Source organism: Numenius arquata, chromosome 9 (genome assembly GCF_964106895.1).
Source record: "Numenius arquata chromosome 9, bNumArq3.hap1.1, whole genome shotgun sequence".
NCBI lineage: Eukaryota > Metazoa > Chordata > Aves > Charadriiformes > Scolopacidae > Numenius > Numenius arquata.
The window spans coordinates 55,597,298-55,624,807 of NC_133584.1; the positions used below are offsets into that span (position 1 = coordinate 55,597,298).

The following is a 27,510-nucleotide window of genomic DNA, read 5'->3' on the forward strand; positions in this document are numbered from 1 at the left end:
TTCATTTATCATTAAGGCTCAGCTGAATCACTAAGTTAATCATTAGCCATTAATCACTAATCCTCATGCAGAGGATCTGAGGATTTTTTTAGGTCACAGAAACTTATCCCAGAACAACCCCCTGCCCCCCCTGTCTGACTAACAGTTTGGGGTGCAGTCCAGGTCACAACAATTCAGGGAAATGAAGGGATCACTGCAGGTGAAATATTCAGCTAAAGTGAGCCAAATTCATCTTGTCAGTAACCAGTAACCAGTTTGAAATGGGATCCTTCTGGATCCTTCAACAGATCCATCTGTTTGAAATGGGTCAGAATTTGTCACAATTCAGGCAGTAATGGGCCAAACTGCTGACAAACCCCTGATTAAAATGGGAAGGGGACGTATTGCAGTGAAATGCCGACGTGCCCGGCTGCACTGAGGGTACGAGCAGCGCAGAGCCTTATTCTAGGCACTTTATGCCATTTGCTGTTAGTGCTTTTGTGCCTCCCTCCATAGCTGTTTTCCGGGCTTGGATCAGCTTGTGCCACCATATATCAGCCTGTACATGGTCGGTTGGTAGCGTAATTTAGGGAGGAGAGGACCTCTAGAGGTCATCTAGTACAATCGTCTGCTCGGAGCAAGGATAGCTTCAGAGTTACATCAGGGGCTTGTTTGGTCACCTTCTGAAAACCTCCAAGGATGGGGATTTCACAACCGCAGCCCGCTCCGGTGCTTAACCACTTTGTGAACATCTTTTCCTTACATTCAGTCAGAATTTCCCACGTTGCATCTTACGTCCAGTGCCTCTCATCCCTTAGACGTACACCTCTGGGGACAGTCTGACTCCATCTTCGCTATAACCACGCTTTAGGGGGTGGAAGACAACAGCTAGATCCTTCCTTAAAATAAACCCCACAGCATTGTGACACCCTATGGAGAGAGCAGCTCTCCATGGTCATTTTTAGTCTGGGGAGATAAGTTCTTTTTTAAACCAGAGTGATCTGGGAATGGCAGTGAGGAAGAATTTTCTCTTCCCACAGGATATTGGCATATTGAAATGAGGCTGACCTGGAGACAGACGCTTGCATAGACATCTCTGATTCAGGGAGCAGAGAAGGGCCTTTAGCTCTTTTATCGCTATTACCCCATGTGAGAACCCAACAGAAAAACAAGACCAACAATCGGACCAGGACCTAACATCCCTCTATAGGAAAAGAAAGAATTTCTTTACTGTGAAGAAAGAAGAAATTCTTTACTGTGAGGGTGGTGAGACACTGGAACAGGTTGCCCAGAGAAGTTGTGGATGCCCCATCCCTGGAGGTGTTCAAGGCCAGGCTGGATGGGGCTTTGAGGAACCTGCTCTAGTGGGAGGTGTCCCTGCCCATGGCAGGGGGGTTGGAACTGGATGATCTTTAAGGTCCCTTCCAACTCTAACCATTCTATGATTCTGTGAATTTAATGTATAAAATAAAACCAGTAAAGAAGCATACAAAGAGTTGTAATAGCTAAACATAGAAATGTAATAATATCAGTGTTAAAAGTGATTTATCTGTTTCTTCTGGACAGTTTGCGAAATCCACATCCTACTTGTCACAGTTGACATATTTGGGATTTTCCTTCTGCAGCTATGACCAATGTATGTAACATCCCAGTGTATTTCACCATGACTGTTTAATGAAGGCCATAGATCTGTTTTTCACAGCTCTTAACCTCCTTCTATCATCAGGTGTCTTTCTGCTGTGCTACTTTTACTGTGCTGCCTGTCTGCGCAGGCACAAAGGTTCCTGTCTGTGCACTTGTTTGTGTATAGGAAGGGACTTCAACTGTATTTGTATGAAATGCTTTAAATTGAATAATCACATTCACACAAAATGGTGTACAAAGTGTGCACCGTACAAACGGTGCGGCGTTCCCATGGTGTGATGATTCAAAATATTGTAATGATGAACTATATTGTTCTCCTAGTAGAACACATAAAGCTGGTGAGTGGGTAGGGCCTCTGGGTTAGTAGAGGACAAGTTCAAGCACAGTCCAGGTCTACCTCTTACTCAGACACCAGCGTGGTTTTTATTCTAGTGAGATTTGAGAGCACAGATACAAAGAGAATCATAGAATCATGGAGTGGTTTGGGTTGGAAGGGACCTTAAAGATCATCTGGTTCCGACCCCCTGCCACGGGCAGGGTAATGGGACAGAACTAAAGGTGCGGGAGGAAGGATGTGGGGAAACAGTTCCGGAGACAGAGTTAGAAAGGCTGAGACTTATTAAAGAGGAAATTAATGTGTGAAGGTAGTATTTGAGTAAAAGGAGAAGTGTTAAGATGGATGCAGATGGATGTACAGCTGGATGCTTGTCTATGGAGCAAATAGATGAAGGGCTAGAAAGGCTGAGCAGGGCTTGTTCAACCAAGGAGTCTGGGACTGAGCAGAAGAAGAGATTTGGAGAAAGAACCAGAGCAAAGGAAGACAAAATATCAAAAACACAAGAAACAAAACAGTTGAGGTTGGAAGGGACCTTTTGAAGAGGTGAGCTCAGAAAGGTGAGAGATACCTTTCATAAGCCTTACTGCTTCAGGTGGTGCCTGCAGAAGTTTCTTGCCATCTGCCTTGCTGGAAGCTAAATATCTGCTAAATCACAGCCTCTCTGCTTTGGAATCCTGATATTGCCAAAAAATACTCTTTTTTTTTTTTTTTTTTTTTTTTTTTTAAGGGAAGAAAGCAACACGCTGCTTTGCCGCAGTGTCCCTGGCTGCTTGGGTAGCCCTCCAGCAACTGGTGCAAAGTTCAAGGGTTTATCACAGCAGCATCTAAGTTTTGCAAGCCGGGGCGTTGGGCCTGGTCCAGGAGCGGAGGACAATTGGCTCTGCCTCTTCCAAAACAAGGGCTTGTCCCCTGGGCTGCTTGGTGCTTTGACGTCTCGTCTCCATGGCAGTGATCAGCTGGCAAGACCGATAAAAGAGGCCCTATTCATTGACTCCGGCGATTCCGGCCAGCGCGGTGGTGCCGGGTGCTGCGGGAAGCGGGGCAGCTGCTGCGGGCGGGCAGCGAAGAGGCAAAATGGCTCTCGCTCTCCTCTTGGCAGCAATCCTGGGACTTCTCATTGTCAAGGCTGTTTTGTCTCAGCTGAGAAACCCGAGCTCCCCTCCTTGCATCAGGGGCTGGATCCCTTGGTTTGGAGCTGCGTTTCAGTTTGGGAAAGCTCCTCTGGAGTTTATAGAGGAAGCTAGAAGCAAGGTAATGGCTGTGGCGGCGTGCCTGCTCGTGGGTGCATGCTCAGGGTGGCTGCCTGCGAGGGGAAAAGGCGAGGAGAAACTTCTGCTTTAAGTTTGTTCCTTTCCTGTCACGTTTTATAACGTCAGAAGCATTTAGCTGGTGAAGGATCGGCTTTGCACCAGTGAGTTGTGGATGCGATCCAGGCGTGATGTCTGTGCTGGGATCATCCTGTCTGCACCCAGCACCTCTGCTGTTTCGCTTTTGCAGTCTGGCTGCCTGTTAATCTTGGTTTCAGATAACGTGGAAAGCCCTGTGCCAAGCGCTGGGACCAGGAGACTAATTATTTGTGTGCCTCAAGTTAGGTGAGGTTTCTGAGTACCAGCTGGTGTCCCTCAACATGTGAGAGAGGCACAGGCATTCTTGGCAGGAAACTTTTTCCATCCCAAAAAGCTTACAAAAGACGGGTGTGAAAATTTACCCCCTGGACATGCCTTTCTTTCTCTATGTCTGATAGAGAGAGCCTAAATGATTAATTTAGATTAGATGCTTAATTTCTAGGCAGCTAATACTAACCGACATAAACCCCGTCTTCCCATTTGGTGATGATACCGCCTGCTACTGGTGCGATGTAATCAGCTTCAGGTGTTCAAAACTGAAGGATCGCACAGCCCACAGGTTGGAAAAACTAGCTAAAACTGAAACCACTGTAACATCCTGAAATTTGAAAAAAAAATTATTAGTAACTACTGGATGTTTAAAATTTTCTTTCTCATTTTCAGCTGTTAGATTTCATATTCGTAAGTACTTCTTTGCAGCCATGGTTGTTAAGCTCGTGGTGTTAAATGAAAGCAGAGGTTCAAGTGTAATCAGCTGAAGTATGAGGTGTAAGAACATCGAGAGCTGTCAGTCTTGTATTGAAGGACATTGGGTGCACCTTAGAGTAAGCTCATGGGCGTGATCTGGAGTTCCTTGGCTTCTTTGAGTTTAACAGGCTGGTTTTAGCCTTATATTGCTATGTCCTTCCTGTGTCATTCATTTATGCAAACCATGGTCAGTTACTTGTTCACTCATCTTAGGGCAGAAACGTAGGACTGGAAGAAAACTCATTCCAGTCCGTTCTCCTACTATTTCAGAAACCATGGCACATAGTCCTTTAAATAAACTGATCAAGCCTCACTCAAAAAATAAACCCAATGGTAATATTTCTTTGACTCTTCTGATAGGAGGCTGTTAGAGAACCTCCTTGTTCTATTGAAAACAAATCCTGGTGGCAACCAGATTAAAGCAGCCTGGCAAACTGTCCTGTCCAGTGCAATGCCTTTTGGGAACAGAATTGGGGTTGTTCAGCCTGGAGAAAAGGAGGCTGAGGGGAGACCTTATCCCTCTCTACAGCTACCTGAAAGGAGGGTGTAGAGGGTGGGGGTCAGTCTCTTCTCCCAAGTAACAAGCAATAGGACAGGAGGAAACAGCCTCCAGTTGTGCCAGGGGAGGTTTAGATTGGCTATTAGGAAAAATATCTTCACCGAAAGGGTTGTCAAACATTGGAACAGGCTGCCCAGGGAAGTGGTGGAATCACCATCCCTGGGGGTATTTAAAAGCCGGGCAGACGTGGTGCTGAGGGACACGGTTTAGTGATGGCTTTGGTCAGTGTTAGGTTGATGGCTGGACTCGATGATCTGAAAGGTCCCTTCCAACTTAGACAGTTCTATGACTCTATGTTTCACCATGACTTAAGCTTGCCTTTAGTTGCCTTTTTTGCTAGGAAGCTTTTAGCAAAACCTCTTAGATGAAATTTTAAAACAAATCTGACAGAAGAGTCCTTTTGGGGTGTTCGTTCACAGAGTGAACCAGCAAAACTTTTACACTGAAGTACAAATGCAAACTTAGTGGTTCTGGGTCCATTAATTTTGATGTTCATTTGCCTGGAGATGCTTTAGGCCACTGTTGGTGCTATGGCAGCTGCTGCCACATCTGAACACACCAGAAGCACCTGAAGGACTTTATAAACCCCAGGTTTTGTTGGGACAAGAAACTTTTTCAATAGGAGAAAACTCGAAATAAGACAAAGCTGAAAGAGAAGGCTTTCTTACATAACTCCCCTTTACTGTGTGTTTGCAGATAGGACTTTTCCTTTGACTTTTTTCTTAGTCCAGCAACTCAGTGTCCTTCTGAGTTGTGACCTCTCCCTGCGGTCCCCCTGGGCCAAAATGGACCTTTCCATCTGTCGCCCCCAGGCTGGCTGCCTGCCTGCAACACCATCATCTCTTCCTATCCCCTTCCTCTCCTTAAACATTCCAGGCATGTCTCCCTCCCTCCTCGACTCCCACACTGGCGAGAAGTTCTGAGGGCAGGAAAAATAAACCTTTTTCTGCCTCCTCCCTTTTAAAGGAGTAGGCACAGTAGCATCCTGCAGCCAAAGCAAATAACAGGTGCTGCTGCCAAAAGGGTCACTAAGAGGCATTACAGGGGTTGCAAAATACATCTGCAAGAATTTCGCAATTAGAAAATTCCTCCCCTGGATTAATCCTTCTGTCTGACAAAGTGACACTCATTTCTTTTTATTTCTTAAACAGTTAACTTTCTTACCATTGTCCCTTTTCTGTATATCCCTCACTGCTTTTTCTCCCAAGCCCTGGTGTAACATACCAGACTTCCACTGCTTCTGCTCAAAGTTCTCTGCCTCTCTTTTCCTCCTACAGAAGACGTGGGCTGGAAGAATTGTCAGTTTTTCCCTTTGTGTCATCAGTGGGTCTAAGAAAAGAAAGATCCTCTGCTCTAGTGAAATATTTAATCTCTGGTCTAATAAAAGATACCACCTCTTCCTCCTAAAGCTGCCTGGCTAATTAAAGGAATTTTGCAGGCAGTTTGAGATGGGCAGGGTGGGTAACAAGCCACCATAGAACACAAAATACATGTAGAGCTGCTTCATGAGGGGTTCCACAGATGTGGTTCCCCACTTTGCCTGGCAAACATGGTAAGAATTCGTAAGGAATTCCAAGTGCTTCTCATCAGTTTGCTAATTAAGCTAACACGACAAGTTGAGTTCAACCCGTGAGATTGTTCTGCGCTGTTGTATGGACCTGTGGATCCAAACCTCACTCTCGGTGTGTTGGTTGCGTTTGGGATGTGGTGCCGTGACACAGGACTCGGGTAGACGCCTCAGCCTTATCGGCTGTGTGTGGTTGGGTGAGGGATGGCTGGCTGGGTTACACGGCAGGGGACGTGCATCCTGCATCAGGTCTGGTGGAGGGGAAACACACTGGAGAAGAGGACAAGGCTTCTGGTAGAGCGTTTCTGAAGAGAGTGTCCGTGGCTGAGTCACTAATGGTCTGTGGCCCTGGTCCCATGCACAGAAGACCAAAATACGTGTCCCTGAGATAGAGAGGGGACGTGGCATTGAACTCCCGTGTGTGTGCTTGCCAAGGGAGAGAAAACCAGCCCAGCGCACCTTGCTCCCCACAGGAGTCTTGGCAGGGCTGCAGCCGAGAGTGGTTGCTCCCTGCATGGCTCTTTCCCTGATTTCCTTCCTTGGGGATTTTGGAGAACGTCCTCCTGAAGTTTCTATTTCTCTGGAGCGTCACTTTCATGCAGGCTCAGATCTGCCTCTCATCGTGGCTCTGCCGTTTTGTGCGGTGTTTCTCAGTCTCGGGGAAAAAAAGAGCTTTCCTACGTGAAAGCAGCTTCAGAGGCCCTAAATCCCGACAGGATTTTTATTTTGCTTTCTCTATCTCTCTGTGTCATCAAGGGCTCCTTAAACACCGCTTCAGACGGAGCAGTAAACTGGGACATAGTTTTGGCAGGCAATGCCCGTGCTTTGCTGGTACCCACCCGTAACACAACGATGGCAAAAGCAGAGCGGCGTGACAGCTTGTTCCGGTAGCTGTTTTCGTGACATTAGAATGTCAGCATAATTATACCGGGACAGATGAAAAATGTGTTTATTCAGGTGTCTGTCTCAAATAGCAGCTATTAGTAGATGCTCAGCGACAGGGTGTAAGGAGCACACCCAGATGAGAGAATGCCGCCTTCTGCTTCTCCTTCCCATCTTCTGGCTGTCAACAGTTTAAGGATTTGCTAGGTTGGAATTTGCACCCAGGTGACCCGACTATGATAACTTAATCCCCTTTTTTTTACCCTGTGTGTAATTTTGGCTTCCACAGCATCCCAGGACAATGAACCCATAATTTAACCATGAACCATGTGAAGAAAGCTGGCTTCTAGTAGGTGCCCATTAGCTCCTACATTATGACAAACTGGGAATAATTATTCTCTTTTCACCTTTCCTGGGACCTGATTTGTCTTAGTCTCCTTTTATTGAACCTTTCGTTCATGCTTGCTGTCCGCACCTTTGCCTTTTCTAGCTCAGTATATCTTGCTGAGATGGAACGGGCAGAGACCCACGTTAAATTGAAGGTGTGAGCCCAGGATGGGTTTAAATATTTGCTGTCCTTTCTCTGCTCCTTTCCTAGCAAGATGAGAGCTCTAAATTAATTATTAGCACTTGTATAATAGATCTTGGGGTCATTTCAGAATGTGATTCTTCTAGGCCACCTTCTTCTGTGTTTTTTCTAGGTCTCCTCATAGTTTAGACTCCCAAATGACTCCAGATCCACAAACTTTTAGTTTCTTCTTCTAAGGAATGAATTAGGCGTATGCTTAAGGCCACATATCCTAAAAGCTGTATTGGGCTCTTCTTCAGTACATCCTGTTTATCCACTGCTACTAATCCCGGTCTTTGATAATGCTTGTAAAAATTTGCTGAGTATTGGAATGATGCTTTGAGGCTTCCCAGGTCCTCCTTCAGGAGCCCTTCAGAAAGGCACCGCGTTTGCCTGGCTGTCACGGAGGGTGATTTAATGGATCACAGTAGGTAGTTCTGCAACTTCATATTTTAATGCCTCTAGAGTTTTGAATTGAAATATTTATCACTGATTTACCCAGCACTTGTTTTAAGTCTATTCTACTTAATACTTCCTTCAAAACAAGGTCTCAGTCCGTCACTCGCAGTGAAAGGCTCCAATTGTCTTAAACTGACGCAATTGCTAACTCAGATTGCTTTCCCACTCCGTTTCTTTGCACCTTCAGCATCTATCAGGCTCGGCAACACACTGGGAGAGTTCCTGCATCTGGTATGTTTGGAAAAGTCTTCATTATTGGGGATGGGGATTGCCATTAGCATCTTGATCCTCAAGCCTTGTTTAGTATTTTAATTTTTTAGTTTTTACTTTTACACTTAATTTATTAGATATTTATTTTTAATTTCCTGCTTGGACACAAAATCCTGCTTTCCGAAGGATGCGTCTTTGCGTATCCACCATCACTGTGCTGTTCAACGAAGCTGAGTTGCACTTTTTAAATTTCCATGTTGTTTAATATCGGTTCAATGGACTGCAGTATGTTGGATGAGATCCAAAACCAGACAGTTTGTGTAGGTGTTTACAGGTAAGCAAGAGGTCCAGGCTTTACTGATGGTCAGTGGACACACGTAGTCTGTCCTGCCAGTGGAGTCTAGGGGGGGGGTTCAGGTCACCGTCATAACCAGATACGTGCAGTAGCTGCCCAGATGAACCGGTTTTTAGGCTCCCCTGATTGCATGGACTCCATCTCTATTGCCCGTAATGGGAGCTTGGGCATCTTGCTCACATGTAATCATTTAAAATAAGGTGTTTCAGGCTTTAATTGAGTGTGACCTTAATTGAATAATAAAGTTTTATTGCAGATTGCTATTAGTTCAAATTTAATTTTGTTTTTAAATTAGTTTAAGTACATTTTAATGTTAATTTACAATTTTAAAACTCTGATTTTATAAAACAGTATAAAATCACTGATTTTTGTCTAGCCTGATGATGAGGACCTGCTGTTAGCCATAAAAATCCAACCTTAGCAATTTGGCTATTATTAAAACAATATTTTATTTGTTGTCACCCAGAGAGTTTAAACAGTCATTCTTTCTTTAATAATTTACAGTTGAAGGACACAATCAAAATTGAATTGATGTCAAGAGGAATGTTCTCCTTGGCTTCAGAGCTTTTGATGAAACAGGCTTTACAGTACAGACACAGACAACTAAAGAAATGGTTAAAGTCAGTGACAGAAGCCGTGTGAGCAAGGAGGTTTCGAAGCTTTTTGGTGCTCCAAACAGATCTACAGAAACCTTTTTCTCACCCTTGTCAGCAATGTAACCTGGAAAAGAAAACTGGGTTCCCTGATACGCCAAGGAACCCCCCAAACCTTTCCATTTGTACAGTAACTTTGCCAAAAGAAGGGGCTGTGCATATAAATGTTAACTCTGGGCTTTTGATTTCCGAGGCTTTTGCACGTGAGCAGAAATCGCCTGCACTAAGAAAAAGATGCTAAAGAGGCTTTATTTCCTAATTTTGGTCTTTATGCCTAAATCTGACAGCCTGTAGGTGCTGCACATTTGTTTGCTATTTTAGAGTATCTATAAATATCAGTGATCTTTCTTTTTCACAACGTAGGAATTCAGAAGTGAGTACCTACTGCTGAAAGTTTTGAGAGGCCTCTTAGGATCTTAGATTAAGGGAAAACAAAAGAATTATTTATGGTATAAAAAATTTCCGTGAATATAAGTCTCAACAAAGTTGTTAGGTATTTTGATATTAATCTTTAAGCACCCGTACAAGAAAGCGATTGTATTAGCAGAACCTTTAAACTAAAAAATAATGTAAAAAACCCAAACATTTAAAGGATGCAGGGGTGGGGAGTTTTTGTTAAAAAAATGTAGATTGAAATAGGTAGGATTATGGATTTTTACAATGTGAGTACTTTGTTATGGCAGCCAAGGGATGCAGAAGATAATCCATCACTTTATTTCTTTAAATCCAGGTAGGTTGTATTTTTTGAACTGTAAAATGTAATTCAAATATAAAATATTGATCTTGGGGAAGGAATCTCTCCTGCCCTGCAGGAGGTCAGGCAGGCCCCCGTGATGTTCCCTGCTGGTCCGTAAGTCGACAAATATTGATCTGATTCCTGTTCATCTTTGTGTGCTTCTGAGCCGAGGTGTACAGAGAGCAGGAAGGACCGGGTCCTCCCTCCACTCTCCGCAGCCCTGAAGCCCTCTTGGGGCTCTCCTCCAAGTTGTTAACAATACAATAATACGAAATCTTTGTTTTTTCCAGCATGGGCCTGTATTCACAATATTCGCTCTGGGAAAACGGTATACTTTTGTGACCGAAGAAGAAGGAACTGAAGCATTTTTTAAATCTAAAGACTTAAATTTTGAACAGGCAGTACAACCAGCTGTCGAGAACGCAGGTAAATGAGACCTAGCTCTTTTTTTAATGGAAGTCAAATCCAGTTACCCAGGAACATTAGAGCCCAATCCAAAGCCCATTGGCTTTTTGATCGTGCCTTAAATGCTTACCTTAACCCATGACCGTGCTACAAAATGAAGGCGGAATGAAATTCCTCCGTGTGGATCCAGCACTGTAAGGCTGCAAAGTGACATGGATTCAGTCTCAAGGGATCAAAGGTTTCTGACCCAGGGACTGTTATTACTTTTAACCTTAAGTAACCCCAGTTTGAGATCAGGTCCCTTTCTGTGGCTAGACACTCCTCCTTTGTGTACAAGGTTAGGAGCAATAGTATGTTGTCCTATTACTTAATTTGAATATCAGCTTGCAGCAATAATTAGTTGTTACCCTGCAATAAAACAGTCATTAGAAAGGGATGAGGTGTGTATCCAATCCGCACTGGCACGCTCCATCAGCTCACGTGCTCATATCCACATGGAATCTCACAGACAGGAATTCTCAGAGTAGTTTGGCAATTTTGGACTGTGCAATGAGAGAGAAGCAACTTGGCAGAGAGGTTAAATCACGGAATCACAGAATCCCTGTGGCTGGAAGGCACCACTGGAGATGGCCCAGTCCAAGACCCTGCTCAGATGATTTGCCAGAGAGAGCAGGTTGCTCAGAGCTGTGTCCTGTTGGGTTCTGAGTATCTCCAAGGATGGAGATTCCATGACCTCTCTGGGCAACCTGTTCTTGTGTTTGACCATCCTCACAATAAAAACTTCCCTGTGTCTCAGTGGAATCTCCTGTGTTCCCATTTGTGCTTCCTGCCCTGAGAAGAGCATGGCCTCATCTTTACTCCCACCACCAGATATTTATCCACATGGGCAAGATACCCCTGAGCCTTCTCTTCTCCAGGCTGAACAGTCCCAGCTCTCTCAACCTCTTCTGATATGACTGAGACAATGCACTATAGCATGAAAACCCAAACTGTTTTTTCTTTATTAATTTATTTTTAATTTATTTTTAATTTCAGTCAGTTTTGCGGGGTGCATGCACATCTCTGTACAGCCCCACTGAAGCTGGGGGGAAATCTCTGGATTGTTGGTTCTGGCATGGGAGCTTCGTGAGGCAGGAAGATGTTACACAGACTGGTAGAAGCAGATGGCTCATCAAAATCTTTACAGGGTTAAAACAAAGCTTTCTGGGAATTTTACTCTAGGAAAATGAGGATTAAGGCATTTAAATTAGAGTGGCAAGATATGTGTAAAAATTTTTACTCTATCTTTCAGTGCAAATCTACTTCATCTACATTCCACAACATGTTTCTGTTTCTCTTTATGTTTAGTTTCTGTCCCCGCGAAAGCATTTTATCAGAACCATGGTAACCTCTACAGCATGATGAAGGGAAAAATGGGTCCTTCTAATCTGCACATGTTCACGGGCACTTTGTGTAAGGAACTCCAGGAGCACATGGCCCATCTGGGCAGGGAGGGCATGGGCGACCTCAATGACCTGGTAAGGTAAGGGAGTTTTTTAGCACATCTGTAACACCTGGGTGTCCTGTATGGGAGCGGAGATGTTACCGTAGAGCAGGGGTAGTGCAGGCTCGCAAGTTTTAGAAAAGCTGTCTCAGGATATTCATCACAGTTTCAGGTGGCTCACAGAGTGGTCAGGGTTTCATCTAAAGGTGTTTCTCCCAGATGGGAGGAACACCTCAATTGCCTATTTGGAAGAATGTCATGGACACCAGTCATCAAATCCAAATCAGCTGCTATTTGTCTAAAATGAAAAAAAAAAAAAGTCATAGGCTAGATGGTAAACTACAGAATCCAAAAGTTATCCACAGTAAATCTGTGCTGAGTGTAAACTGTTCTTATGTTTTTTCCAGACAACACAGGATAGAATGGGAATGCAGTGCCCGGGATAATTATTTAGCTGCCTCAAAATTAAATCCACAGAGCCAGCAGGTGGCTCCATCTTCCTTATGATCTGTAGAAAAGCAAGAAAGTGAAAGAGCCATTGCCTGAAATCTGTGTTTAGCAGTGGCTGGGACCCAGCAAAGGCTGCGTAAGGGTTTCTCAGAGCTCAAGGGTACAGGTGAAGTGACCTGCGAAATGAGCTCAGGGTTTGCAGGATGAGAGAGGAGCAAATAGGGAAGGACTGAGATAAAATAAAACAAAAAAAGCCAGAAAAGCTGCAGCCAGAGGGAGGATTTCTCAGAACGTCTGGCTGCAGAAGGGGTTGTGCAATGCCCAGAAGGTCCACATGGGCAAACCTGAAATAAGAGGGGTAGCTAATGGGGAGAAGAGGACCTCAGCACCCAGAGCCTTTCTGCCACTGCTCGGTGACCAAACACCAACTGTTGAAGTTCAGCCACATGCAGAGGACTAGCCTGAGGTCCATGTATCTCCCAGACTCTGCTCAAAGCCTGCAATAAGGATGTGGGTATGAGCCTTGTGCCAGCCATTCCATACTCGTGTGACGCTCGAGTCCTGTACGTCTAGTGTTGGCAATTCAACACACTACGTCCTGACCTAAAACTGCTGCAGCAGCTTCTCCATGGCCTGTAAGTCATGGGGATCTTCTCCTTGCAGGTACGTCATGTATCCAGCAGTGGTGAACACTTTGTTTGGGAAAGGCATCTGCCCGACAAGTGAAATCAAGGAGTTTGAAGAACATTTTCAGAAGTATGATGAGGACTTCGAATACGCCTCTCAGATGCCTGAGTGCTTCCTGAGGTAACGGAGCAGGGACGATGCTTGTGGTGTACCCGTTACAGACATTTTGCTTGCTGGGATATCAACCACAAGAGACATTTCCCCTGGAGGATGATCCGCTGTCTTTATCGATGGTGTGTCCTTGGGTCAGGCAGGCTTTCAGCTAGGTGCTTCAACAAAGTTCTGACCTTCTCTCATGCATTTCAAGCACTGGAACAGGCTTCCCAGGGAAGTGGTTGAGTCACCATCCCTGGAGGTATTTAAAAGAGGGGTAGATGTGGTGCTGAGGGACATGGTTTAGTGGTAACTTGGCGGTGCCAGGTTAGTGGTTGGACTTGATGATCTTAAGGGTCTCTTCCAACCAAAATGATTCTGTGATTCTATGATTCCTGGCACAAAGCAGAAATAACCTTGCTTAGGTGGGCAGGGTCCAGCGTGGACCTGTCAGGGAGCAGCAGAACTAGGCAAAAGGCAAAGGCCTGAGCCTAAATGTGAGTCTCAAGCTGAGGGGGTCCCCAACAAGGCATCTCTCTGCTGTTTCCCACACCTTGGCTGTTTTCCCAGCAGACTGATCCCAGGTTACATGGCTGACCTTGGGTGGAGGCAACCAAACACCAAAGAAGGGAGTGCTCTCAGGGCTGTGACAGTACCTTGAGCACCTCCAGATAACCTTCAGAAAGAACAAAAGATGTTCTAAAAATGTGGCCTTTATTTTCTTAGGGGAGGTCATTCTTGAAAAGATTGAGCTGAGCAATTGTCCAAAGCCACGATGAAAACCCATAGTGGAATAGATATGAAAATATAGGAATCCTGAAGTCACAAGTCCTGGCTGCAAGATGAGGTCTGGCCAAGGTGAAGCCAACACTACTGTCAGATTGACACTTGAGTATTCATCAACCGACTGCTGCCCAGGGGCTTTTGGAAAGAAACCAAGGAGTCCTTCTCACGGAAAAGGAAAGGCTGGTTTGTGCTGCCTCAGTTAAGTGCTTCTTGTTTGTTGCTTTTCTTTACAGGAACTGGTCTAAATCCAAAAAATGGCTTCTAAAATTATTTGAGAAAGTCGTGTCAGATGCTGAAAAGACCAATCCTTCAGACACCACATCCAAGGTAAACACCCAAGGCTATGAAATAAGATGACTTTGTTGTATATTGTGACTGAAGTGATGGAGGACAGGAATTATTTCAGTACTGGAAGAAATAAGCCAAATATCTCAGCTTTGATAGCTGTACATAATTGTCCAGTATTGCTGTCACCTACATTAGGCCAGACCAATAATTTTGAGTCCCGCTTCTCATTTTAGTATATTTCCTACAATTCTGACAATTAACATCTTCCTCCGGGAAATTTTAAGCCATGGGTTCAGAGCTATGACCCATTGCCAGCCTCCAGTATCGCAGTTGCAGCGAGCAGTTGAAAGAGCTGAGAGAAAGACCTCTTCAGTTGTTTCTCTGAGGGCACCACGCTGTGAAATTTCAAAACCTTACATGTACTATTTTTAAACCCTGGTGTAGAGTGAGTAGATCTTCCAGCAGCCAGACTAGTAGAAAATAGCAGATTACTGGATTGGAAGCCAAGTACCCTAAATATTGATTGTGTCAAAGCTGTGATAAGTTGTCCCCCTGGTTATTCTCCTTAGCTATGGCAGGAATTCTGTCTATAGAGACGACAAACGCGAGGGCAGACTGGCCTGGGAATTTTGATCTACCAAATGGTTATAAAACAGATCATTAAACAAACCAGGTTTTATTTAGACTTTAAAGGCTTTACATACCACACTTTCTTTCATAAAATAAACCAGAATAACAGAAAGAAAGAGAGGGCTGGAGAGGGGAGGGGGGGGGAGGTAAGAAGGTGCAGGAAGTACGAGGCACATACTTGGTGTCTTAGATTGGGTGGGAATTTGGAAAAAAGAGCAGTCATTTTCTGTTCAAGGCCATCCTTTTCACCTCTGAAAAGACAGGAAGCTTTGCCTTGAACGCATGGTTTCCCCCCTGTATTTAAGTAAATACTATAAGCAAAAGCTGATGCTAGAACATTACACAGTTGCTATAGTTTCAAAGAACATCAAGCCGTTGAAGTCATTGGTTAGGTCACTAACAAAGCACCCGGAACCAGGGACTTTGCTGAAATATCAGACCATCTTTTCATAACAAGAACGTTTTTGGCAGGAACAGAGAGAACATTTTCTTCATTTCCATCCGTTCAACTTGTTCAGTCCCATTTTCAGGGTCTTTGAAGAAGAGAAGTAGAGCGGGAATTAAAAAAGGACAGAGATTTCTTTCTTCTTTCTTCCACATACAAGCAACAATGGCGAGCAAGGGAACCAGATTCCCTAAAAACTTTAAGAAAATGGAGGGCAGTGCAAGTATTTAGTAGGGATTCACGTGGCGCGTTGACTTCTTCTGGCCCTCTGCCTATGGGTGAGCCTCACTTTCTCTTAACAGCTGTCATCTCTACTTTGTGACTGCAAAAACCCCCATAAATAACATTACTCCTCTTTGATAAACTAGTCTTGCGTTATATCCTTGAATTCTAGTGAGCCCTACCCTAACCCAGATTTTAATATATTTTTGAAAATACACATTATCTTTCATCTATAACAGACGCTACTGCATCATCTCCTGGATAACTTGCAAGGAAAGCATCTGGGTCCCAATTACGGTCTCCTGATGCTCTGGGCTTCCCAAGCAAACGCTGTCCCTGTAAGTACCTCAGCCAGAGAAACACGTTCTCTCCAACCTGCCCAAAAGCCTGGGTTTGGGAAGCAAAGACTTTGAACCAGAGGTCACCCGCACTGCATGTATTCCAAAGAAGGGATTATCACGCCCACACGCATCACCACAAATATACCCAGGCTGCAATGACACAGAAGCAATGACAAGAAAAGCTCTGCTTGTATTTTTCCTAAATTATTATATCCCCTATCATAACATTTCGGGAACATATGTCTCTTAGCTATTAAGATCACAGTCTTAAGCTGTGAAGAGCAGTTAACTCTATTTTTGAAGCACTGCGGCTGTATTGTAGTAGCGACTCGATTTTAAATAGCCTGGTGTTATCAATTGTAAAGAATATAAACCCCATAATATAGAGTAACTTCATCTGTGTGTAAATCCTTGAGTGATTTTGACTCTTGCGCTTTGGGGGATCTGCTGTACAAACGGCAGCGTTGCTTCAGGGGAAGAAAAGCAATAGTTTGATTCCACTGCCGCTTAAGTTTTGTCTATGTTAGAAACGGATTTGACGGATTAATGGTACAGATATATGTATGCTAACAAGCCCAATATATCTGACACAGCTTAGGCTGACCAAAGACATTTATAGGAGTTTCTCAGATGAAAAATCCATAGCAGCGAAAACATCCTTTATTTACCATGACTACTAAGCTCTTCCCAGCACAGTTATGTCTCTTACAGATGTGATTTAGAAAAAAAAAAAAATGATAGTGAGTTATTTTTATATGTACTCCTGATGGGTATATCTATGGTTTTTCTAGATTGGATATTACTACAGTTTACCCGAAAAGAATTTCATCCATTTCAGTGAGGTTTCCGTGGATGCACATGTTGGTATAAGTGAGAGGCACAGCCTGCTGTCTGTTATCAGGATAACTGACATTCCTTCCACAACACTATCATGACTTACTCCTGTAATATTCAGCTGTAAATAGACATACAGATATTCCGTTGTTTCTCAGAATAGTCACAACCACTGTTCTGGTGACTGGAATGATGAAAAAAAGGCCTTTCAGTTTCCAAGGGGATTTTTTATGAGTGCATTAAACCCTTTTATCTGAAACAATTCGGTCATCCCTCCTCAGCCCATGGAGCGAGGCCGCGGTGTCCGAGTGCTCTATGAGAAAACCAACCTAACCAGATTTGTTGGGCAGAAGGAGGGCTGCATCCGCGTGGGGCTGTTTGGGAAATAACAGTGAGAGTTCTCATCCCTCCCCAGCACAGATGGCCCCGGCCGGGTCTGCGTGCAGACAGCATCTCCCGCTCACTCAGCGAGAGGAGAGAGACTCCTGGCAGGGCTGCGAGCCCTTCTGGTTTCATCCTACTTAAGAGGATTTTCTCCTTTCCTAAATTTCTTGATTTTCAACTTCATTGCATAATGAGTTAGCAAATTATTTCTAAGGGGGATATACTACTGCTTGTTTTGCTGTTAATTAAAACTTTCCCTGCCTGTTTTAGAGTGACTCACTGTGACAATGCCCTGCAAATTATTTAACCTCATTTCTGCTAATATTAGTAGGAATTTACTATCTAATTTTTCTTCCATTCATGCAGCTAAATCTAATCACACACAATGGTTTAGTAATTCATTTTAACACCTAGTTATCTGAAATTACAGAAAGGGTTCTGTGTTTCAAAGCCAAAGCTATATAGTGTTCACTGAAGGTAGGTACACAGCAGATGACCACACCTAATCTCCCAGGATCTGAGCCCTTAGATGTGGATTTATCCTGGAAGCACAGCTTCCCGCGCATCCGCCCTACAACAGGCACATCCAAAAAGCACAAATCATAGAATCATAGATAGAATCGTCTAGGTTGGAAGAGACCCTTGGGATCATCGAGTCCAACCATCTACCCTACTCTACAAAGTTCTCCCCTATACCATATCCCCCAACACCACATCTAAATGGGTCTTAAACACACCCAGGGACGGTGACTCAACCACCTCCCTGGGCAGCCTGTTCCAGTGTCCGACCACTCTTTCTGTGAAAAATTCTTTCCTAATGTTCAGTCTAAACCTACCCTGTTGGAGCTTGAAGCCATTCCCTCCTGTTCTATCGCTATTTGCTTGTGAGAAGAGACCAGCACCAACCTCTCTACAGTGTCCTTTCAAGTAGTTGTAGAGAGTGATGAGGTCTCCCCTCAGCCTCCTCTTCCTCATACTAAACAGTCCCAGTGTTTAGTATTGTTTTCGCCTGCCTCTGGGATTTGCTACAAAGATACTGCAACTCTGTTCCATGTTCCCAAGTTAAAGTACTTTCATCTCTGTTTAGGTTGCATTTTGGACCCTTGTTTTCATACTCTCTAATCCTTCCATTTACCAGAAAATCATGGAAGACCTGGCTTCTGTTTTTGGCAAAGCAGGTAATAAATGCGATCGTGTCCTTCTGGAACCTAGAAATGATTTATTCTGCGTTGGCCCAGCACACGGCTAACGGTCAGCTGCTGGGAATAATGGATGCTGCTGCTGAGGGTACTACTGATAACAGAGTCCAGCTCCGAGTTCTTTAGTCAGCATATGCTCGAGACATATTTTTAAGCAAAACCATCTTTGATGTTATCATGAGAAGGTAGAAAAAGAACTGTATGTACTTGTCTCTTCATTCCACACCTATCATTTAGACCTAGATTTGTATTAACCAGTCTTGTGCTTTTTTCACGTCTCTCTGGTAAGGTCGCCTGAGGTTTTTCAGTTCAGCTGCTTTTCATGGTGTGATGTTCACCAGAGTTACAGCTATTCTGTGGAAAAACAGGCCAGGAACTTTTCTCTTTTCTCTCATCTGAGGCCAATTTGTCCAGCACGATTTGCCCTCACATCTAATCCCTTTCCTTCAAAAACAGTCACCTACTGGGAGAAGTCACTCACGTATATGCAGTCCCCTTAACCCTGCTTAGACTTTCATGGAAGACTCTTAGTTGGCATCGGTCAAAACCACATCAAAGAGCATGTCAATAATTAACCAATAAGAATAATCACGAACCAGTGCTTAAGCCTTTCTCCTGGCCCTGTTTTCTTTGCTGGCGTTAACAGAGCCCAAGAGCTCTTGGTGCCTACAGCCCCTGAGATTTCCATGCAGTGTCCTACCAATGTACTGAAAAAGTCCAGGAACTCTTAACTTCCAAGATGACCTTTGTTTGGCCTCTTCTGGCCAATGCCATATCTACCTTAGAATTATTAAATTCTCTTCAAGGGCTTTTCTTGAATTGTACTGATTTTGGTCCATTTATTTACTTTGAAATATAAAGAAAACTTCTGAGTATAAACAAAGTCTTGAAGTCTTGAGGTATTATATCAGAAGGTTTAAAGCAAGACATGTCAGCATGTTATCAAAACAAGTATGAAATCTAATTTTCACACAGACTCTTCTTTCTCATGCCGCAACAGGTAAAGATAAAATAGAAGTCTCTGAAGAGGAGCTTAAGAAGCTCCCGTTTATTAAATGGTGCACTTTGGAAGCCATACGGCTGAGGTCTCCAGGTGCAATCACCAAGAAAGTAGTAAATCCAATAAAAATTCAGGTGAGTTTTATTGTTTGTTTGTTTTGTTGGTTGGTTTTCTTTTTGTTTTTCCCCAAAAGGATGCTATATGATTTGTCTAGAAAGGGGCCTCCCAAAAGATCTGGATAAAATTCAAATACTAGAGATATTCCACAATCTCACATATGTATTCTGTTTAGGTTTAATAGATTTATTCATCATCATTAATTTAATCATCATTAATTTAAGCGTGGTTTTGCTTCTCTTGCTCACAGTCTTACCTTCGATTTTGAATTTACTTTAGATTGAAGTGAATTGAGTTGGAGATACTGTGCAGATGGTATATGAAATAGTCATCAGACACAACAAACAGAGTAGGAGGGACCACAATTTAGGAACTGATAAAACTCCTTTTCTGTTTGTCCTCTTCACTGCCATTCAGAAGGGAAGTGTCAGTGTTTAGGAGTCTAACAAATAAATATTTGGGAGAAAAACATTCTCTTAAGGAATCAGCATTCATGCCTATTTAAGAAATTACTGAAGTCCCATAAATGTCTATTGTCATACAAGACTTTTTATGAATTTCTTTGCATGTTGAACAATGTGCTTAACAAAAGATTTAGCAAAAAATACCAGTTCACACAATACATCAAGAAAGAGGAAAGACAGAAATCGTATTTCTATTATTTCTATACCTGAAAAACCAAATTAGAACAAAAATAGTCTTTCCACATTCTCAGTTCAGGTCCTACTTATAGAAAAAAAGGTCAACAGCAAGAAGAAGTTTCAAACATGCAATATGCCCACCATGGCTTCACCACCCTCGCTTGCCCTCTGTTAGGACCTTCTGCTAATGGAAGAGAAGTACTAAGGAGGGGCTGTTTTGTGAGTTGAACCTGTGATTTTCTCTTTTCTTAGAGTTTTTTTCTCCTTTTCAGAATTACATCATCCCTGCAGGTGACATGCTGATGTTGTCACCATATTGGTTACACAGGAATCCAAAATATTTTCCAGACCCAGAAATGTTCAAACCTGTAAGTTGTCGCTCTGAGCGTGGGTATTTCGCTGTCTTTTCTCCTCTTCACTTATTTCACAACAAAAGCACGTGGACAAATTGGCTTAAAGTTGGGTATTCCCCATTGTCTGCAGGTTGGCCTTGTATACAGAGTAGATGTGCAAAAGAAGGAGGAGCCTGTAGGAATAAGCAAGACTTTAAAGTTCAGTTATATATTCCAAATAATATGGTACTACTTTATATCATTTTGATCTTGATTCAAAGCCCACCATGGAAAGACCCCACTGATTTAACTTTTGAACCCAACTCCAAGAACTCTCCTCTCCCTGTTATTTGTTTGTGTAGCTCGTCTCCATGTATTTACCCAGGCTTATTGGTCTTTCCAGTCAGATGATTTCTGGTAGGTATTAGCTCTTCTAATTCAGTAGCTCATCTAGAGTTTCTTGATTATCATTCCATTCCAGGTGGCCGTGTGGGCAGGCTTGCAACTGCTCTTTTTAGCACCATCGGCTAGAGAACTGTTCGTCTTTTTTGCAGAAATACATCAAAGAACAATTTAAACTAAACTTCCCTTCTAGAAAACTGTCTTCACCAATTTGAAATCCCTCATACCAATTTCTGCCTCTTTGAAAGCCTAAGCATAAAACTTGATGCAGAAGCTTATTTCTTTAGAAACTTTATTCCTAAAAAGCGAGCTAGCTAAATTTTTAGCAACTCACCCTTTTTTCCAAGAGGAATAGGTGAGTACCCCTTGGACACTGTCATTACAAATGGTATTGCCTTGCTTCATCACCACTGAGACTTTTTTCTTGCTTTTATTGGATTGTGATGCTAACAGGTTTCCTCTTCAGAAAGCTCTAAACAGCCCCATTTGAAAAAAAAAAATTCAAAATAAACAAACACAAGATTACATCTTATCATAGAATCATTGAATGGTTTGGGTTGGAAGGGACCTTAAAGATCATCGAGTTCCAACCCTCCTGCCATGGGCAGGGACACCTCCCACTAGCCCAGGTTGCTCAAGGCCCCATCCAGCCTGGCGTTGAACACCTCCAGGGATGGGGCATCCACAGCTTCTCTGGGCAACCTGTTCCAGTGTCTCATCACCCTCGCAGTCAAGAATTGCTTCCTGATACCTAATGTAAATCTTCCCTCTTTCAGTTTAGAACCATTACCCCTTGTCCTATCCCTACACTCCCTGATCAAGAGTCCCTCCCCATCTCTTCTGTAGCCCCCTTCAGGTACTGGAAGGAGCTCTAAGGTCTTCCTGGAGCCTTCTTTTCTCCAGGCTGAACAACCCCAACTCTTTCAGCCTGTCCTCATAGCAGAGGTGCTCCAATCCTCTGATCACCTTCGTGGCCTCCTCTGGACCCACTCCAACAGGTCCATGTCCTGGTCCATCTTCTCTAAATGGCTTAGTCAGAGGAGTGAGCCACCATAAACTTGACAGGGTGTTACTTTGAAGGCCTTGATAGCGTTGCACTGAGTTTCTGGAGGCTGGTATGGTTTGTCACCCGGCATTCAAGAGTTTTACTGCTGTCAGTGTCACCCACCCATACTTTAGCCCATATGGCCTTGTTCCTTTCCCCTTAAAGCAGCTCAGGATGGAGCAAGGAGCCCTCTGAGTACAGAGAGGCTGTTTTTGTTGAGAAGAGTTTATTTTCTCACACGCTGGCTTGCACCTGAGAAAGGGGCTGAGCAATCCTTGCCCTGCTCTGGTGTGACAGCTCATACACCTTACACTTATCTGTGCACAGCGACTTACAAACGGTTTGTGTGCAAGACGTGCATGAGCCATTAGTGCACGGTGATACAATTTTGTGGCTGGGGGAAGCTACTGGTTGAACGTTCGCTTTGAATGTGCATATATTTAAAAGGAGAAGGTCGCATTTTTATAGGCATTTCGATAGCTCAAGACGCAGGATTTAGAAAACGGGGAGGTATAAGAAGAATGCTTTTGGGGTGATCTTCAAAACCCTTCCAGCACTAAGTATGTTTCAAATAGGACCCTCATTTCTTTCCCTGAGTTGGTGCTGCCCTTTGAATCCAGACTCTAACACTAACAGGTTGAATGCAAAAAATGGCATTAGTGCAACTTGTATCGAGGATTAGCTGTCCAAGGTCATTTTTAGCCTGGAGAAATAAAGTTAAGCTTTATTTATATAAGGCTGATTTGGAAAAAAAAAAAGTTTCTTCCCACAGGATCGTTGGAAAGAGGCAAATTTAGAGAAGAATGCTTTCTTGGACAGCTTTGTGGCATTCGGAGGAGGGAAGCATCAGTGTCCAGGAAGGTCAGTGAAACAGCTGGGGTTTATTTATTCCCAAACCCTGCAGAGAACGACTCTCTTGAACTGGGCTCCTCTTACACTTGGAGATAAAATGTTTTCATCGCTTTGCTCTTTGTAAGTCCCCTGACATTCAGTATTATCTGGGCCTCATTTAAACTGTTTTAAAAGTGGTTTGATTCCTGGAAAAGACAGGTTAAGTCACGATGTAAAAGCAGAATCTGAGACTTGGGTCTCAGATATGAGAGGGGATATGAAGGGATATCCCCCAGGGAGGAAAGTCAGCCCAGCTCCGCTGCTCCCAAGGCACCTTCTCTTCGAGGAAGAGTTGTTCCACTTACAAACATGCCAGTTTACAGACACAGGTATTTAGGTTGCCATAAACCAGTTCTAAACTAACCTAAAGAACATTTTGCTGGTCTGAGACTCTCTTTCCATCCTCTTTCACATCTTTGCTGATCTTCAAATGTCTTAAGTGGCTCCTCTCTTGTTTAAATCTTGTCTTTGCATTAAGGCCCACGCAATTGTATGATGGCTTAAATTGCAGATCCCGTGTCTCTTCACTCCTCCAGCAATGCCAGGCTCGGTGCTTCCTGCATTCCTTCTGTTGTTTTCTCTGCTGTCCCTCTTCCTGGAACAAGTCCCAGGGAGCCAGCTGCTCCTCGTTTCTGTGTTCAAACATCTCTATGCTCAATTCTCTGCCTTCAAAACCTGGTCTCCTCTAGGAAGCAAACAACCAAGAATCCTTAAAACTGGTCAGTTTAACTCAAGAGTCCCACGTGGATCGAAGAATCCAGAGGGTGTTGCAGAGGATCTGCGTTCTTGACTCTGCACCCTATAGCAGGCGGGACGTGGCTGTCAGATAAACTTTGTGAAGGCATTAAAGACATAAACAAAATTAATTAAACCGCCTTCAACCCTTTTGCTTGCTGGAGGAAAGTGCTCACTCACTGCCTTGCCTCCGTGACTTGTGCCATATTCCTGAGCTAAACACGAGCCCAGGCTGGCTCCCAGCGAGGGCCACAGCAGAATTCACAGGAGGCATCCGCAGGTACAGGAGAAGCTGCAAAACAGTGTTTCTGAAAGCTGCTTGTTTATATAGACTGACCTATTTCTTTGTTCAGGCTGTTCTCTGGACTCTGATAATATCTTGAAAATAAGGTTGTGGTTGGAAAGAAAATGATAACATTTCTGCATAGACAACGGATGGAGAATCTTTTTCTTGCTGACAAAGTCCTTTCAAAGCCTTTGGGAGTCCACGTGGTAACACACACCTTCCTGCTTTTCAGCAATAATTCTAAAAAAATAATGTGGTGGTCTTAGAAGAAAGGAAATTAAACCAAGGGATGTATCTAGATCCTATGTTGCAGATTTCCTTGGTATGGCTGAATGAAACAAAGATATTCAAGTTTAAGATGCATTTTCATTTAATTCAGTACTGGGATTTATAAAAGAATATTATTAAACATTTAATTTCTCCATTGCAAAAGTTCATCATGAAATTAAAAGCTAATTAATCAAGCTGAAAGCTAGAAAATAACTAACTTGTCAAATATTCTAGCACACTGACATGGGAAGAGCTACCACAAAGCCATTTACATCTTTTTTACCTAGAGGAAAAATTTGATGGTAGTGAAGCTGCTTTTATCTAACCAGGTGACTATTGCCCGTGTGACTGTGCTCATCCTGCACGGCTCCGACTGTTGTCTCTCCTCTCTTCTGCTGACACTGTAAACCCTTCAGCGCAACAGCCATGACTTCATCCTCAGACTCGATGTACCGCAGGACCTCAATCCACAGCTGGGCTCCAGCACAACACCAACACGTAGCAGCGCACTGGGGGCAAGATTTCAGAAAGCACATCTTTGTCACTAAATGAAACAGGAAGGCATCAGTGAATCAGAGTTTTTACAGGAAAACTGCTCTAGAACTCAGTCATGAATAGAAAAGGCAGGTGGGAACTAAGGGGAATTTAGCTGCAAGAAAGCTCATGGTTTCCGCTCCATACAACATGCTGGGACGCACTGGGACTCTGTGGTTCTGCCCTTCACTCCTGGGCTGTCCCTCGGCTCACCCTCAGATGTGTGCGTTGCCTGTCATCCTTGCGTCTCAGCATCTCTGTTTGCAGGGTAGAATAACAGCAGCCTGTTGGGAGAAGCACTTTGAGATCTAGCAGTTATGGATTATATCCGCTGCCGCACGGACAGATGAACCCCACCATGGGTACAGATGTGTCAGTGCTGGTCAGCTCGTGTCCGACTGTGCTTGTGTTGGAAGGACAGAACCCTGTAAACGCAGCCTTTCCACTTTCAGGGCAACCTAGAGGCATTTTGGCATTTTTGGCCACATCATCTGTGCCAAACCACTGAGCTTCAGAGACAGGACCTCAAGCAGCAGGAGCTCAGGACCACACTGTGCGATCAGCGCAGTGACTGTAAGGAGCCCACCTTTGTATGGTGCTGCTGGCGTGGAGTTCGGGTTAGCAAGCCCTGCCTGACCTGAGCTGATTTCCATTGAACTATCTCTGCACTGCATTCCCCCCAGCTCATGGTCATCAAAAGCTCCCTATCTCAAGGTAATTCCAATGGGAAACCACGGAGATAATTTGGGTCTGAAGCTAAGCCAAAGCAAACAAGCATCCTCCCACTCCGGAGCAGAGTGTGCGGATGTGGATGGCTCTGCAGGAGTTAGTCTGGGTCTCCTGGGGCTTATTAGCTTCCTCTTCACACCTGCCAGCCCAAACCCAGGCTGACGCCATGTGCCGTCATGTGGCCTTCTCCCCGGTGAATTCCCCAATAGATCTTTTATCCAAGTTTTCCAGCGTCCCTCAGAAAACGGAAAATGAACTGCGTAGGAGAGCGAGGTAGTATTACTATTTTTTAACTAGGTATTTAAGACTTAGGTCTAGACTCTGCAAGTGAGTAATCCCATGACCTGGCATAGGTACATGCTAGTGCCTGGATGCAGAAAGCTCTTGTGCAGATCAGCTTTAAAAAACCAACAGCCTGGAGGGAGTTCACCTGCAGTCAGCTGAGATCTTCTCCACACTGACTAAGGCGGACCTTTCTTGAGAGCGTTACAGAAAAAAAATATAAAAAGCACGCCCTTGGGTCTCATACCGCATTCTAACGCTGACGCATTAAATAATAACTCCCGCTGTCACAGCCACTCTGATGTCATCAGGCTCCCAGCTGAATTATATAACTTTATATAGCACAATTAGTCATATAGCCTTTTCTATATTTGACTGTCTTCTCACCCCGATGAAGTTATTTCAAGTCGGCAAGCGTTAGAAGAACATAAATGTTTATACAGTGGAAAAAAACCATAATGATAAGGGGCTGGTTTAAACCAAGGTGTCAGAGGGATGCTGTCGGGCTAACGTTTCACCGGAGAGAAGGGGCAGCCGCTACGTTCGTGTTCTTTGCTGGGTAACGAAGCTGAACAAAGCTACAGCATATTTTCCTGCTGGAGATGAGATAAACTCTCAGGCAGAACTAAAGCATGGAATGTAAAATGTGTCAGAGACCCCTTGTTTCCTGCCTGATGCTACCGCACGTGTGATGGTCAGGCCAACGTTTTCCTCCCTTTTCTTGCAGGTGGTTTGCTATCATGGAAATCCAGTTGTTCGTTGTGCTATTCCTATACAGATATGAATTTGTGCTTTTGGATGCAATACCAAAGGAGGTAAAAAATCCGTGCATTTATATAGCATTCCATGTCCTTATATCCTTCATTCATCACGCTCAGCTGAACAGCCATGCTCAACTGTGGTTATCTCTGATGAAGCAAAATTTTGATAAAACGTGTCATGTTTTTTTAATAAAACATGTAATGAATAACCCCATCTTCTTTTAACTCGGAAAAGCCAGCATAGCTCCGGCAACGTCAGTGGGGCTGCGCTGTCTGTACAGGAACGACCCTACGAGAGTATTTTTTCTCCTCGTTGCCTAAAGATTACAAGAGATTTTAGAATTTCTTTCTGCCACTCACAAAAACAATGAGTATGGAACTGGATTATTAATACTTTAAAGATATGAAATCAGATGCACGGCATGGGCTTCGTATGACTGCCCTTTTAGGCTGGAAGTTGGAAGCTTGGAGAACTTAATTCCTCTGGTGTCCTTGAAGAACATGAGATGTTGATCTCCAGTAGCGCTGGAAAGTCCACCCAGAATATGGAGGAAGGTCGCCTCTTCCTGATTGACGGTGTGTCGTACAATCAACTCTCACTGCAGTTGGTTGTAACTTGGGTCTGCACCCACAGGCAATTATGCTGATGAAGATATTCAAAAGCATTAGAGTTTCTTAAGATCTCATGTGTCATCCTCTGTCAGAGTGAGTGGAATAAAAAGCAGTGATGAAGGCTCTACTCAATGGCTTCAGCAAAGCCAAGAAATGCTCTCAGTATTTGGTCTTGGCTCTCTGAGACCAAAACTCCAAGAATATGTTTATATCTTAATATTAAAGCACGATGATAATTCCATTAACTGAACTAACTTAAATATTTCTTCTGATTTTCTGCTTTTTGCAGAGCCCTTTACACTTGGTGGGGACGCAGCAACCCACGGCACCATTCCGGATCCAGTATAAATGCCGGGAATGAAAGCTGCCCAGCTCTAACTGACCTTCCTTTGCCAGCCACCCCCAGATGGACGGACCGCCGAGCTGTGTCCCTGTCCTACATCTTCGGATCGGTTCTCTGCCTTAACGGTTCTTAATTTAAACTTTAAATGCTGTTTATGCTCTGGGTTGTGGTGTGCCGTACCAGTATAGTCCTATCTGTGCTCCTCACCTGATCGCCTACCTCCTGGTATTTATAAACCAAG

The 27,510-nt window shown here is 43.8% G+C and overlaps 1 protein-coding gene across 1 annotated transcript; it reads left to right on the forward strand.

Annotated features, from left to right (window-relative positions):
• Positions 1-3,034: 3,034 nt before the first annotated feature.
• On the forward strand, positions 3,035-27,423 carry CYP39A1 (cytochrome P450 family 39 subfamily A member 1). Its single transcript, XM_074153274.1, has 12 exons — positions 3,035-3,211; positions 10,333-10,468; positions 11,795-11,969; positions 13,044-13,187; positions 14,180-14,273; positions 15,771-15,869; positions 18,178-18,268; positions 19,290-19,423; positions 20,320-20,415; positions 22,599-22,687; positions 26,281-26,368; positions 27,216-27,423. The coding sequence occupies exons 1-12, from the start codon at positions 3,035-3,037 to the stop codon at positions 27,285-27,287; spliced, it is 1,395 nt and encodes a 464-aa protein (XP_074009375.1). The 3' UTR covers positions 27,288-27,423.
• The last annotated feature ends 87 nt before the right edge of the window (positions 27,424-27,510 follow it).